At 39.2% G+C, this 15,984-nt stretch overlaps 1 protein-coding gene across 4 annotated transcripts in view; it reads left to right on the plus strand.

Moving 5' to 3' along the window:
- The window catches only part of TNIP3 (TNFAIP3 interacting protein 3), a 62,891-nt gene extending 47,213 nt beyond the window's left edge, over window positions 1–15,678 (plus strand). For 2 of the 4 annotated variants that reach the window (XM_031553090.2, XM_010709938.4), the window contains 6 exons: window positions 1,495–1,620; window positions 2,911–2,964; window positions 4,133–4,291; window positions 7,601–7,661; window positions 14,071–14,206; window positions 14,827–15,678. In XM_031553090.2, coding sequence (XP_031408950.2) covers window positions 1,495–1,620; window positions 2,911–2,964; window positions 4,133–4,291; window positions 7,601–7,661; window positions 14,071–14,183 — 513 coding nt within the window. In that variant the 3' untranslated portion in view covers window positions 14,184–14,206; window positions 14,827–15,678. Of the gene's footprint in view, window positions 1–1,494; window positions 1,621–2,910; window positions 2,965–4,132; window positions 4,297–7,600; window positions 7,662–14,070; window positions 14,207–14,826 lie in introns of all 4 variants that reach the window. The other 2 variants (XM_085222816.1, XM_031553089.2) reach the window with 2 other exon arrangements.
- Window positions 15,679–15,984: the final 306 nt, after the last annotated feature.

The following is a 15,984-nucleotide window of genomic DNA, read 5'->3' on the forward strand; positions in this document are numbered from 1 at the left end:
AGTCATGAAAATAATTTATGGAGCCCTATGTTGACTTTTTTTGTTCCCTGAGGCATTAACATTTCTTTAGTCTTCCTGTGAAGTCATAATACTGCTGCTAGCAAAAAGCAAACTAAGTCTGTGCTATGGGCAGAGCTTGAACTGAAGCAAAGAAACTGCAAGTAAACTGTCAGCAGGCTTTAGTGGCCAACTGCAAGGACACAAAAGGACTCCTTGAAGCTCTGATGGTCATTCTCACTCCAATATACTTCTACTGTTATTTGTCCATGGAAGTGTCAACAACCTCCAAGTTCACACAAGGTGGATGCCTGTCCATTACCCGAAGAACTAAGCCAGCCAGCTTACTGTCAATTAACTTATGGACTTGTATTTTGCTTCTGAATACGTTTGCTGTCTGTGCTCTGGGAGGTCAGATGTTTTTTAAATGGGATGCGGAGCTATGACCCCATTTGACATAAGAAAAGATATTGTATTCCTCAGTATCAAAAGGCAGTTTGTCTTCTAGGAACTGGGTCAAACCCCCATGTTTGCATTCTGAATTGTGCGTCAGTGATCCCCTCTGCCTCTTTGCTGAGATGGGTAGGTTCTTTGGGCAGCTGTTTGAGAAGGGGAATCAGAGGTCCCATATCACAGACAAAAGGTACATTGGCCAATTCTTTTTTCTCATCCCTTTTCCAGCTTCTAGGGCAAGGCATCCTCCTACAGATTTCTTCCTACAGTGTTTCAGGCAAGGTCTAAACTTCTTGACAGTCCTGACTTGTCCAGGTCTTCTGGTCATTAATGTACAGCTCTAAATAGTACCAGTATTTCTGTGCAGCTTAATCCTTTGATCTGCACCAATGTTAGATGGTTAGAGCAACATATAAAGTAAAACTACAGGGTGTAAAACAAGGCAGGCACAAGGCTGATCTTGTCATGTGGTGTTCAGTGATGTTCAATGGCTATGGAAAAGGCAGGACATTATTTAATCATAGCTGTTCATTGATAGGTTGGATAAAATGATAATGTTATGTCAGACTATGTTCTGGATGTTGTTTTTTGTGCTACGACGACACCTCCTGCCTCCACTAGGATGCTCATTGAGTACAGGGGGGAGTTGCAAGGGCTTGTAATTGAAAAGAAGATTGGGGAAAAAAGGGAACGTTTTTTTTTTTACTACTGTTTATCTCCTAAATATATCCATGTCTTTAATCTTTGCAATCCTATTTATAGTCTTTAAAATGGATATTCCCCAGTAATTACTTTTGCCTATGAATACTGAAGCTGTGGACTTCTTCAGTTGATATGTGCCACTGGAGACTCTTCATTTGCTATTTTTAATTAAAAAAAAAAAGATGGGGGAAAGTATTTTGGTTGCAGGATTGTAAAGATCCTTTTAGGATGCAACCCTCTGGTTGGCAAATGTTTAAAAAGCAACCACACACACAAAAAAAGTGGATTAAAATTTCTGTGTGGCTCTGCTGAAATTCACAGACTTGGTCATAATGATTGCAGGTACAAATATATGAGGAAGACTTCAGAAAGGAGAGATCTGACAGAGAAAGACTTAATGAGGAGAAAGAAGCATTGCAGAAGGCTAATGAGAGATTACAGACTCAACTGAATAAATTAAACTCACAGGTATGAGTCAAAAGAAAGATGCTATTGCCAAAACATGCGTATTTTATTTTTATTTTCTCACTCTCCATACAACCCAAGGCTTTCTGGCTCCTATTAATTGACATTGAATTTTATGTGAGGTCACCACCTGGGATGAAATCATTCTGAAGTAATGTGTTAAGAAGATGAGAAATGATTACAGACAACCTCCAAATTAAGCAGATGAGGGAAGTGTTTACTGCAAAAAATCCTCAAACATATCTTAAAATGGAGAGGAGAATCAAAAACAAATCCAGAGGGCTCCTGATTGTTTTTCTGGCACTTGATAATAGAGTCATGACATTGAACTAGCTTTTGAAATGGAAAGCGTCTGTAAAGTGTCCTGACCTCTGTCATGAAATTACAAAGTAATATTAATATCACTGAGGAAAAAAATAAATGTCTCCATGCAAATTAGCTGAGCAGCCTCTAGAATAATTTGTTATTGCAACATCATTTTTATCTCTTCAGAGTATGTCAGTAATCTGCTCACAGACATTCAGGAAGCCAAGGCGAAGTCATGGCATGTAAAACTTCAAGTTTTCTCAACCCTATTTAAAAATGATGAAATGCTGAGGTTTCCTCTCTCAACAAAATTGTGCAATAGCTTAAAAGAACGGCTGATTACCAAAATGTTCTGTGATGATTTTTTTGTCTGCCCCAACTTTGTTGTGAAACAGAAACTGCAACACTGTCTTGTTCTCAGCCCAGCCATGAGCCAGCATTAGTATTAGGGCCTCTGGCTAGTGAATGCTTTTATAGGTGCTTCAAAGCACTTCATGCAAGTGTGGAAAAAAAAAAAAAAAAAGAGAAATCCTCTGAGGCATGCAGAAATACCTATTTCTGTTAGTATTGCATGCAAACCCGTTTTAATTGTATTTCTCCCACTCCAGCCTACTCCTGGATGGTTTGATAAAGTAATTTTTTTTTTTTTTTTTTTGGTAGAACGCACTCAGATACATTCTTCCTATGTATTTTTGCTTTGTCTAGAGACCATAAATACATAACTTGCATGGCCCCAGCTGGTCAGTGGATGGTGTGAAAATAGGGAACTACGAACAGTGCTGCGTGGCCTCTTCCACCCTCCCCAGCTCTCTGAGCAATGAGAAGTGTTTCCACAGTGCACACGTGAACATACTCTATGAGTGGTGCATGTGATTGTGTGGTATTTGTGTAAAACTTGGCTTTTGCTGCATTGCAATGACAGGAACAGCTTTGGATGTGGCTTTCAGAGAGTTGGTTTATTAGGGTTAATATTTCATTTCTTCACAGATGAAGACCTGTCCGAAAGGAAAGGAACCACAAGAAAGGCAGTTACAGCAACAGGTACGCTCTCTTTTCCTGTTCCTTGTTGCTGGATGTAACTGAAATGCTGGGCCTTGGGCTCACTGAGGAGTATCTCCATTTTTTAAGCCCCCAGCCTCTCCCTTTGCTTGCCAGCCACAACAGCTAGTGGCATTGCACATGGCAAGGTTCTTTACACAGGGAGAATAAGTGCACTCCTTCCTTCTTCCTCTCTCGCCAGAAGGTCAGATCTGCTGTAACTGGGGACTAGCTGGGGCTCACTGGTGTGTTCTAGAGGAAGCAGAGGCTAGTGGAGGTATACTTGTGGCTTGCCCACATGAAGAGGCTTGGTACCAAGCTTTAAACTATCCTCCTCGTGTGATCAGATGCAGTTGCTTACAAAAATCCATTCCACATGTTATCTGTGGCTATGAACAGATGAGAGAGACCAGGTAGGGTGTGAAATTTCCAGTGCATCAGCTCCTCCACGATATTTGCCCCTGCACAACTCTTCCTTTTGCACTTGGCTGAGTCTTGCCTTTTTCCACAGAAAATTTTTGAGGCAGATGGGTAGTGGGAACTTACACTTGGACTCATCTTGTTTGTCTCTTTCTGCCTTGGGATATGATTAAGCAGAGCTTGTGAAGGACTTTAAATATGGGAGCAGTCATACAGTCATGCAGCATATTTATTAGTTTATTTTCTGAAGTCAAAATATTTAGTTCTGACTCATCTGTCATTCCTCCTTGTTTTGTTCCTTGGCAAATTCCTATTGATTCTACTGACACACAGCCTAAGATAAGACTCAACCAAATCTCAATACCACAGACTATCGAAGGACCAGAAGTTGATTTTTTTCTCATTGCATGAGTACCTGTCTGTGTAGGTTTGCTTCAAACTATTGAAAGCTATGGCATGAAAAGAAAATCTCTTGAAGACAGAAAACACCCAGAAATGTGCTTGCCATATATAGGAGAAAAATTCTAATATAAAAAGTGTCAAAAAGTGTCATGGCAAAGATCAAATTTCTTAATTTATTTTTTTTAATCATGAACAGACTCGAGAGAATAAACTGAATGTTGTGACACACACTGAGAGAGGTTTTTTCTTTCCTGTTCCTTTTCACCAAGGAATTTGGTATGTGGATATTCTACTGTTTGTCATATGCCGTTAGTAATGCGTTCCTTCTTGTTTTGTTATTTTTTGACAGACAAAAGATATTCTGGTACAGTCTGAGAGGCTCACCTACCCACCTCCACTCTTTCTCTCCCCATGTGTTAATTATGGGAGTTGTGGGTTGGTTCTTCACTATCAAGATCCTCGAGTCCACCCAGTGTCTCGCAGAGCACAAGAACAGCAGCAGCACTCGGTAAGGTTACCACCTTCTCCAGTTTCACAAAGGCACTGATTTTCTCACAGCATGGTGACCATGGAAGAATTAACACAGTGCTACCATACTGCTATCCTCACCAGTATCCAAATTTGTTGGTTTTTTATTTGTTTTTGGCACCAGATCAAGATTTTATACAGGTTTTAGAATTACCTCAAGATTCTGAAGAGCCTTTCTGAGCTCTGCGTGGTCTCTCTTCCATGATTGTCTTTCTTAACATGCTGGTTTTCTTTTATGAACATGTTCTGTTCTTCCTTGCTGTTCCAGCGTCTTTAGTACTAAATTGCACAGATTGCTGCCATGTCTCATTTGAAGCATAGCCAACTGAAATCTGTGCGTAGAGGAAAAAAATTACAGCAATTTAAGCCTGTAAATAATTATATACCTTAAGTATATATCCTTGTAAGTTTTAAAATAATTTTGGCAAATACTAATTATTTTTAAACTGCTGAGAAGAAAAAGGATACTATTATCCATTTGATTTTGGTGATAATGGTAGTCATCCTATAATTAAAAAAATAAATAAGATTGTCTGATTAAACTCTTGCTGGTTTCTCAGATTAATTTACATCCATGAAAATTCAGAGCCTTTTCTAGCTGGATCCCTGTTCTGGGCATTCAGAATAAATGATAGTAACAACAGTGAGTATTTAGCTGCAGCCAATATTATTTTGTTCTCTTTTCTCTAGTCTGCCTAAGAAAGCTTGTTGACTAATGGCTTATTTCCATGTCCTACCCTGAGTATTTCTTTCTTTGGCCTTGTCACTGGAAAATAACTTCTGTGCTTCACTTACGATTTCTGCATTCATGGATAATACAGCTGTCCTACCTTCAGGCAATACTCCTGTAGACAGATGCACAGTCACACATTCCCCGTCCCCATTCCCACATGCTGACAGGCCAGCTGTAGGATTCACAGAGCTGCTGTTAAACTGTAAGGGTGAAATTCCAGATGCTATCTCTTGTACCAAGTAGTATCTTCCTTCTGGTCCTCTGATGTAAAATAGGATTATGTGAGGAATGAGTTTCTACTAGAGTTGAGCCACTCTGACCATGAATGCTTTAGGAATGCAGTTTTCCCTAGTAAGCCTGTGTACTGGGAGAAGAGGAGGGGAAAAAAAAGAAGTATAAGTGGGAGTTACATTTGTATGTAGATAACACAGTGGGAAATTGGCCTTTTCCTTGTAATCCTTAGCACAAAGTGAAATCTTTTTCTTTAGGCCAATTCTCTATTTCAAGGAAAATACTGCTTCAAAGACTGATATTTTTGAAGTGCTCTGGGTTATCTAAGAGGAAGACTGTACTCCTTCAAAACCAGTGAGGATCCATTTAAACGCGTGAATGTCATTTTAAATATACAGTATCTGTTTCTGCCTATAAAGCTATCGCCTACTAAAGATGTTCATTTATTTGAGAAATTCAAGCTTAGTTCTTGCAAAATACGTAGAAGGCTGCAGAAGCTAGCAGAAAGCTGTGGTCAAACCTCATTTCTGTACTTCAGAAATGTGCTTATCTACCTGTTTATCAGAATTTGAAGCATTGCGGAATGTTTCTCACTTCAATTTGGATACTGTCCCAGATTATTTTGGCTCTTCTCCCCGAACTTTCATCAGCTGGATTTCTAATTCTGTAAGCGATCACTGGGCTTACAACTTAAACCATTCCTGCCGGAACACTGGGGTCACTTTGTAACTCCTAGTTTCATTCTGAGCTTTCTTTGAAATTCTCTGCCTGAGTGCAGCGTTACTGCTCTGAGCTTTTGATAGCTCCCTGAGCAATTTGTTAGCAATGAGGAAAGGTGTGAGAATTTAATGGGTGTCCTGAGTTAACGTATGTAATCCTGTGTGTTTAGTCTGTGCTTTTGCTTTTTCAGTCTTTTTATATCTTGTGCCTTTTTGTTCATTTTACCTTGTCAATAGAAAAAAATCTGTTTAGTCTAGCATGAAATATATCTTTTTTCTCTGAAATTCATTCCACTCTGCATTCTGTACACGTGAAAGAAAACAGTAAATCAGAGAACAAAAAAGTGAGTAGAAATTCAGAAGAGCAATGCAAATAAATACATTTTGAACTGTTAGAGGGGGAAACTAATGGTGCATAAAGTAAGGCACAGTCTTGCATTGTATCAAAGTCTGTTTGTTTGTTCTCAAACACAGAGTTAGTTAATTCCTGTGGACGGTGTTCTTCAAGTGAAAATAGGATACTTCCTTTTCCCTGGCAACGTATGATAGTGATCGCTGCTATGTGACTATGAAAGAAAGCACACATAAAAGCTGAATCTCTTTTCTGTATCTACAGCTTCATCTTGCCATCTTAATTGAGGCAAAACTTTTTGAGACCTTAATGGCATTTCTCCCCTACAAGTTGAAGTCTGTAAGAGTCTCCTTGGGACTACTCAGGGTTTTGTTAGAGTCATTTCTGCAAAACAGCAATTATTTTCCCAGTTTAACTAATTTGAAGTGGTAATTACCTGGAATTCAATGAGCTTGAATGCAGTGCTCAAACCACACTGCTGGTTTAATAGAGCCTCAGATAAACAGCCTGGTCCCCGAACTGTTTTCTCTACTGGTAACACTCCTTTACCACAATGCACAATATAAACTATGGCACAATTTTGCTTTCTTCCTTACTGTTCCTTACCATGAAGAATTTACATGTACTATGCTTGTAGGCACACAACCTTCCCAATAGTGCTTCTTATAAGAAAGATGGGGAATCTTCTCATCCCATGGTATTTTCAATAGATTATCAAACAACAGCTAATGTGATTCCAACACAAATGCTAATCTGTGGGACAGGGAAAAGGGAGAGAACTTTATTCAAAGGGATTTTCCTATTGTGCAAAGCAATGCGTTACCTGTACTGAAAGTAGAACAGGTTCACCTGTCATGTCACAGTGCACACCAGGCTTCTCTGGCTTGCTAAGTATAGAGGATGGAGCCAGTCATATCTTCTGGTATGTTTTATTCCTTAGCTGTAGTGTACTATAAAGCCCATTTCGAATCAAATTAGCTTCTGTTAATGTTTTTTGATTTGAGGGATCTAGAAAGGTTTACAACAATGTTTCTAATTGGTGCAGCAACTAAACCATACATCACAAAGATGGAAGCAAGCAGAAAGTCTCAACTGGTAGAAAATCAAGCTAGATATAAGATTTTTGTAAGCTACTTCTGTTTGACTAATAAAAAGCTTCACAGAGCAATTATGTTTTTAATATGCCACTATTCTCTTGTTTGAAGTGTCTGTGAAGTCCATATTGCTGTAATAATGTTTTATTGTTCTGTGCAGCCAGACTATCAGTGGTATGTTCCTGACCAGTTTCCTCCAGATGTTCAGCACAAGGCAAAGGGTAAGACAACAGCTGTACTATTTTTTAAAATGGGGGCCTTTGAGGGATATATAGTAAACTTTCCTATTGATCTGTTGATCTATTGAGTTTACATGACAGCTTTGCTTCAGCAAGATGAGATTGGTATATGTGCAACACAGGTGAAGTTTCTAATGTAATACCATTTATATCACAGCTTTTGACTTTGTTGCAATTGGTAAAATGTCTCTGTTACACATTATGGGATCATGGATTTGCCTCATTAAATGCCTATTAAGTCCTAAAGAGTAGATATCCTCAGAATTGTCGTTAGAGGTTCTGCTGCTTCAGCTAAAACTTGGGAGCAAAGATGAGGCAGGTTTTAGAAATCCTTGATAACAAAGTGCAGGACTTAGAACATTGTTTCACTTTAAAGTGAAAATGCCTGTTCTTGATCAGTTCTGGTAGTTTAGTGTGCTGAGTCTAAAAATAAAACCATTTAAACAGACCAAATTAATTGCTTGCTGAAGTTCTGATGTAAGCTATCTGTTGGAAACCAGGAGGATCATTTAATATTTGTAGCTGGATTTGAAATCATGCAAAGTTCCTTGGAATTTTGAAATACTTGGTTCAGGCCTCTCAAAAGACTGCCAGGGAGCACAAAGAAAGGACTTCGTTCTGGGTGCAAATCCAGAATTTCCCCAGTCCACTGCTTTTCTCTCAAAAGTAGTGGAGAATAATGGCACCTTAAGTTTCGTGTTTTTCTCTGTTCTCATGTCTAAATGGTCCTTTTATATCAATACTGTCTCAAACAAATGATGCATCATCCAGTGCAGCACTAGGGGACTGACCAGGTTAGCTGGTGTACACTGCAGGAGCACGTACACTCCATCTGAGCCATTTCCTGGGGTGAGTGGGTTCCATATGGAGTGGGAGGGAGTCACCAGCAAAAACTGCATGGTAACATCTGGAAGAAGATGGCTGCAGAGTAACTCTTCTGTTGTTTATAGTCCCCCACATTCGTACAGAAGAGAGGGTGCGGTGGGAACATAGCTTGCCAAAACAGAGTACGAGCTTCCCATAATTACATGGCAACTGCTTGGAGGGTTCTGATGTGGTTGCAGGGAAAGTAGTGCTGTGACTGCAAGAGAGGACAGGAGATTAATTTTGTAGTTCCTCCCACTTAAACTCAGAGTGATTTATTGCACCAGAGAATACTGAGAGGATGTTTATACCAGTGTATGAAACGTCCGGCCACCAACTGCAGCTGTGGTCCAGGGCAGTGCACTTAGGGGATCTGAAGAAAAGCAAATTATTTTTCAGTGTTTGATTATAATGACTTCTGCCTCCTTGAACATCTTTTTTAAACCCCATGTTCTGTCTTTCTTTAACTGTTCCTTGTCCAGAACATCCAAATGCTGCCTCCTCAGTGAAACAGTGAGTAGGAAACTCACAGACTTTTCCCTTTCTTTTTTAGTGTCCATAATGAGGAATTCTCAGCTAGTACCATCATGGTGCTATGTAGGGTATGTTTGTAGTATATCTTTAGGGCTCTTTTTGTCTTTGCTAATAAAACAGTGTTTTATTAGCCATTGGTCACAGAGAAGTCCAATGTCTACTATCAATTAAAATGCACTAGCCTGGATTTATATATTTTATATACAGTCACTAAAATTAAATCTGTATTTAAGCCATTTGTTTTAGGAAATGTTTCAAATTTAGAATCTCCAAGAATATATGATGAAAGTGTTCTTAAATGTTTTCCAATTTCTTTGTTCTCTTTTTTTACTACTTCTAGTTGCAATTCTGAGTTTAAATGAATTAGTATGTGTGGCAGCATTCCTGAGTCTCATTTCTCAGCTTTCATTTCCTCATTAGGTGATAAACTGACCAATAAATCTCATCTCTTCTGAGCTAGTGCTTCATTATAGAAAAACCAAACACCAGTGCAGCAACTTTGAGCATGAGGCAGTTGCCTTTAGAAATGCTGTTTTGGTAGATTGATGTTTCTAGGGCAAACCCTTAGGTTTTTCCTATCTGAAGGAAGTTTCCTTCGATACTGGTATTTTTTATTTGAGGAATAATTACTAAGTATGGGTTGCAGATTGTGCTGTTAGAGCTGAACGCAAACGAGGTGAATCAGAAGACAGATCTTCTCAATGACATGCTGTCAAAAAAGCCCCAACCTGGTTTTAAACACCTCTCAAATCTGAGAGTCTCTACGCTGGCAGTAACTAGCTCTATCTAGGGAATAGATAGAGGTCTTCCTATCTGTGGACCATTTACGGATTTAATCTGGGTGAAAAGAAGGGTCTGTAGCCTTTGCAGTAAGATGAATTTAGTGTACAGTGAGAGTGGGTGCTGCGGCTTGGGAGACCAGTCCTCAGCCTTGAAATGACAGCAGTGTGACCTTGAACACAGAATTCAAAGCCTAATGCAACAGTGTTCTCAAGTGTCTCACTCCTGCCTTTGTTCGTATAGAGCATGGGAATTTGAAGGCTGGTGTGTGTGCAAGCAGGTATGAGTATCTGGATGTGACCAAGCACAACTAGTAATCTTGGTATGCATTTATGATTACTTAAAATTTTGATCGCCCTATGTGCCTGAATAGGTAAAACAAAAGCTATTGACTGTTGTAGACATGATGTTGTCCAAGACTAGCTACTGAGGCTAATATGTGGCCTTTCTTTATATTTTTGATTCAGTAATCAGGATTTAAATTACTTAATCCATTTTTATTCACAGATGCCCACGGCTATTTTTGAAATGCTTTCTTTAATAAAAGTTAATGCTTCTCCAAAGAAAATAACAGTCAATCTCAAAGGACAAAGCAATGAACGTTTCAAACTATAGTGATTGTAGCCATAAAGAGCTCTTAAAGTAGCAAGAGACAATATATGCACATCTCCTGGCTGAGGAAATAAATCAGGGGAAATGGAAGACTTTAAAGAAAAACAACTAAAATCTAGAACTCCCAGATAAGAAAGAGAGGATGGAAGAACCTCAAGACCTCAGGAATTTAAGGGTAGAAATTGATATGGGATAGGAAGAGGAAGCCCAAGTGAGGCCAAACTGCAATTGAACTGCATTTGCTGTGTTGAAATGAGAGAAATGATACATCCCATAGTAAAGTCAGAAAGAGAAGGAAGAACTTCTTAGGATAAATTGTCCTGCAAAAAAAAGTTCCAAAAAAAGCCAAGATTTCTGAGTGTCAGAGAGGGGTATGAGCTGATTTTTAAGGTATTGTAAGGCTAGTTAAATAGCTAGCCTGGCTGGTAATACTTGTAGTGGTCTACAAAAATAAAAAAAAAGAAGAAGAAAAAGACACTGCCGATCAAAGGTAGAGAAAGAGGTGGTTTATTTTAGCTTTGGTGTCTCTAAAAGCTCTCTGCTTAGTGGATCAGAAATAGTTGCATTAGAGGGCAAATCTGTCCCAAAATGAATCTACTTTTTCTGCGAGTATTTGTGATAGAGGCATCTGTGCTGTTGTAACATGACTTTTTTTTCTTTAGACTACTTTGTATTGACTACTAAACTTGCTTCATATAAATAAATTTCTGGCACTAGGGCATTTTCTTAAATATTATCAAAGTACCATTCAGGCCCTTGGGACCTTAGAAACAATTTCAATGGGACTCATATATTAAGAAACATGGTACTGTCATTGGTAATCATGGGAGCTTGGAGACTCTTTGACCTGTGAGGGTTTGCATGGAACAGTGAAGATTTACTTACCGCATAATATATAACTTCCAGAAAGGTTGGGATCCAAGCCGAATCCAGAAATATTCAACAGACACTTGCAAAGGGGAGCATGTGGACTGTATCTGAGCTTATGGATCTGATTTCCTTGCTTTTTCTTCCTACTAGTATCCCAGAAGTTTCACGTCGCAAGTGTTGTTGAACAGCTCAAAAAAAGTCAGATGACTCATATGAGAGCACAGCTTGTCTGTAAGAATAAAGATGTCTTCTCCTTGTCTTCCCAAACATGAAACACTCCATCTGAAGGCAGGCAGCATGGGGAATTAGGCAGGAGCACTCTGTGCCCTGCCATGTCCCATAGATGGGCAGCGGTAGAGACTAGGCTATTAATGGGCATCCATGGTTTGCAGGGCAGGGTTAGGACAAATCACCTGGCTTCCAAAAATGTGAGGCTATTTGCTTGAAGGTCACAATAAAGAGAGAAGGGCAGTGTGTAATGATAAATGGTAGGAAGTGGGTAGAGGCTAAGGAAGAAGAGAGATGACTCATTGCGTAAGCAACGGGCTTCTGAGAAGTTAACTTCTCCTGTCTGCCTCTGGGATGATCCCATCCCCAGTTCTTCACCCTCTGGAAATCCTGCTCCTACCGCGTGCTTAAATCCTTCCAGCTCAACCTTGTTCTGCCAGCTGTGCTGCTTTCAGAGGGACATTAGCTCCTAAATATCTGTGCTTTGTCACTCAGAATTGTTGGAACAAGTTTCCTCTTTTTTTTCCCTCCTTTCTAGGGAGCAAGGCAGAAAGAATTCCAGCAAGTGCATTTAATGTCACTTTTTTTGGCAAATAGTGTTGACTTCCTTCCTTATCCAACTGCATAAAATTGGAAAGGCAGTTTGGGGAAAAAAAAAAAAAGAAAAAGACTAATATTTGGACATTTTCCCCAAACTCAGTTTTTAATGGAAGATTGTATGGAAAAGAGGTTTATAGCACAAAATCTACTCAGAGCAAGAACCCTTTTGCATGCCACAACTGCTGGCATATACTGATTTCTTCATATCCAAAATTAATCTTATTGTGTTTGTTTTCTTGGCAGAAAGAGTCTCAATACATGTTTAAGAACCCCAGTTGCCCCTGTTTGATACAGCTACTGGATTTCTTTCACCTAAACTGTACATTTTTGTTTTGGATCAGTTATTCTGGGCACAGGCAGCTCTTAGCAAGGCAGCTGGCATTCCTTGGAAAAGCAGAAACCAACCTGTGAAGCCCTAGGGATGCCCAAATGAACACATGCAGCAGCCTGATATGTCCACTTACTTTCATTATAATATCATCTCCTGTTCCGCTCCGCACTGCGCTGCTTTCCAGATTTTTGCCCTCAAGGGTACCTACTTTGCGGCTAATGTTGTTATAAATACAGCTAATTGGAAGAAGAAGGTGGAAGTGTGGGGTTTTCCACTGAAAATAATGGCATCTGCAGGGAGGGGAAAAATGTGAAATGAAAAAATAGATTTGTGGAGGTCTTCAATGAAAAACAGACAGAACAAAAGTGAATTAACGGACATCTTAATTTTCCTGGAGAGGGAAAAAAATAAAAATTAAAAAAAAATTGTTGGTATTTACCGTGTCTTCAGTGTATACATTTCATTAGAGAAGTCAAGACAGTTATTTAATTAACAGCTTGCCATCCCTCGGGTGTGTATACATGATTATTTCCAGGATTTTCACTGATACAACTTGAGTTTTGCTGCTGCAATGTAAAGAAAAGGCCACTCTGTACCCCTCTAAGATTTAACATCAGAAACATGAGAAGTATTGCTTTTTGAAGTCAGTTTGAGGTAGAGATCACAGAAAATTTTTAATTTTCTTCAGTACCATCCAAAAGTGTCTAATGTGAAGAAAAACAGTATATATATCTGTATATCTATATATATAATTTCATTTCTATTTAACAACATATTGAGACTTATCTAGATCTTGTTTTGCTTTCAGTGGACATTGGATTTTAAATTTGGCATGAAGTTTTTGAAATACGGTGCTTGGTAGAAAAGTTGTGTTTCATCCTCCTTGCTGTTACAGGGGGCTATGTGCATGAAATTACTCCTCTGCATGTCTGTAAGGTTTATTTGCATCTCTACCCGGGGATGCTACCTGATCCTGTTTGGACTGAGGAAGGATTTGGGTTCTCTCTTCATGGAGTTATGTGTACAGAAAAGAGGATGCTGGAAAAGTAGGACCAGACTGGATGCATTGCTCTTGCTGCCTCATCATGGAAGCTTTTGGTCTTCCTTATACTCATTTCTGTGGCAGACTGCCATGCTGCTATGTGACCTTGGGGCTGGGAGCAAAAGAGGCTTTTGTGCAGTGATGGACCAGAACTCTCAAAATGCAAGTCAGAGCCTCAAGGCCAAAGAGTCTGTGTTTCACATTTTCATAAAATTGTTTTCTTTGGAAAAGGTTTTCTTCAAAAACATTGGGAATGCAAGTTGAGGTGTGCCCTATATGGTAGAAGAGTACAATATTTCACTGGATGGGTGAACTGTAAATTATTGATTTATCTTATGTGTGCATAATACACAAGTGCCTATATTTATATTTCTTTCTGTCCACCTTAAATATGTACAAAGAATCAATCTGCTAATGGTTGCCTTTCCTGGCTTTTCTGAACAGGTAACATGAATTTTAGCTCTGATAATACCTGAACGGAAAAATTTAGCCAAAATCAATGATTTGTGTGGTGCTGTGTCTTGTCACAGATGTGGACACTTCGGTTAACTTCCTTTCATCTGCATTTGGATATCATCAACTTCATGTGTTCATACATGAAAGATGGGGTTACTGCATAGTAGCTGCAGATCAATTCTCCTAGGCAAATTCAGATCCCTGCCGGAGGTATTTCACTCCTAATATTTTTCTTGTAAGCGAAGTGGTGTGAGCACCAGTGCATGTGCTACTAGCAACAAGTTACAGCATTTCAAAAATCTTTTGAAGCTTCAGAAAGGAAGGACATATTACATTGGCCATAGTACATTTCCTTTCTCTGATAATTTTTTGTTTTCCTAGCTTGAATGAATTACTGACAAACACATCTGAAGTGCAGACACCTACTTAACAGTTGTATTATTACTGAATTCTTCCCTCTGTTGTACTTACCTACTCTCTTGGGTGCACCTACTGTTAATGTATACCTAATGAGCACTGCTGAATGTCAGTTGCTCATTTTAGAGGTCTAGGAGGATTTTATATAGGGAATGAAGGTTAATAGAACCTCCGAATTGCACTGTACCATGATTATTCAGGACTAGATAGAGAATGGTGGTGCACTGCAGGATGTCTCCACACTCCTTTGCTTCTTCATGCTCATCATTATTTGTGTTGGGCTGATTACTGGCTTGTAAGGATGTGCAATATTGGCTCCAAGGGAAGGGAAGGAGAGAAAACATTGAGGAAATGAATCATGAGCAAATTGCATTTCTCAATGTCAAAATCATGCTATCGATTTACTTTTGCAGATTCATCATCAGAGAAAGGAGCCCGTCACTGACAGCCTTTGACCTGAAGATGTGTACGCCCAAGACTGCAAGCTAGTCTTGCAATTTCATTATTTGGTTTTGTTCTGTTTGTTTTTTTTGGGGGGGTTGTTGTTTTTTTTTTTTTTTGCGGAGGGTGGGGGGTGTTTTTTTTGGTCCCAACTCCTTATCTCTTCAGTGCATGTTATTTACGCCTTATGAAATCCCTGTGAGGACAATAGAAAAGCTGATTGTTCAGGCTAGAGATCCTCACGATCCAGTTAAAACTCCACTGGGAAGCGTTAATGCCCTTTGTTCTGAAGATGCTCTTTGTACTGGCTGTTTGTTAAGAAGCCTTGTGATAAAAGATGCAGCTATTGCTAGGGCTTTGGAAGACAATTGCATCTGGTTTGAATTCAAGAGCTTCCAGCTCTATAGCTTTGTGATTCTTTCTGTTTAAGGATTATAATTGTTTTTATTTGATTCCTGGGAATGATTTATTGATGTACCATCTTGAATTCTGAATTTCTTGGTTGTGTGTTAAAAAGGAAATGCACTTCACTGTTTTAACATGTTTCTGCAATTGGGATCAGGTACCATTGATGCTAGGCTAGGCACAAAGTGCCTATTCCCATTCTGAGTCCAGGCCAGCCCTCCTTTCAAAACAATAATTCTTTTTCTTTCCATACTATTTGTATCTGTATAATTTTTGTATAAGTATTTCATGAGCTTAACTTCACAGTGAAAGCAGATTTATATTTCCAAAGACTTCTTGCAAAGAATACCACTATAATGAATCTGAACATTGTCATGTGACCTCAAATCAGAGAATAAAGCCTGGATTTCTAAACAAAATTGTATTGAGAGTATGAGACTTTTTTAAAATTCCGGTGAATGGCTGTTCATCAAGTGCTGCCTCGTAACCCACTTGCCAGACTGCCTCTTCCCTTCAAGCTCTTGGTGAAGGAGGTACCCCAACCTGCTGGGACCCCACCTAAAGGAAGAAGTGGGAACTTAGTGCCAGGAGCCATATGAGATGTCCTGTGTGCTTTCCTGATAACACAGAAGTAGTTAACATGAGTTGAAATTCTTACTCAAGCAGATTTTTGATCTATACAAAGACAGAGAGAGATCAGCTAGAGAAGGTTTGTGTGTCATTTC

The sequence above is a fragment of the Meleagris gallopavo genome, chromosome 4 (assembly GCF_905368555.1).
Source record: "Meleagris gallopavo chromosome 4, MGAL_WU_HG_1.1, whole genome shotgun sequence".
NCBI classification, from domain to species: Eukaryota; Metazoa; Chordata; class Aves; order Galliformes; family Phasianidae; genus Meleagris; species Meleagris gallopavo.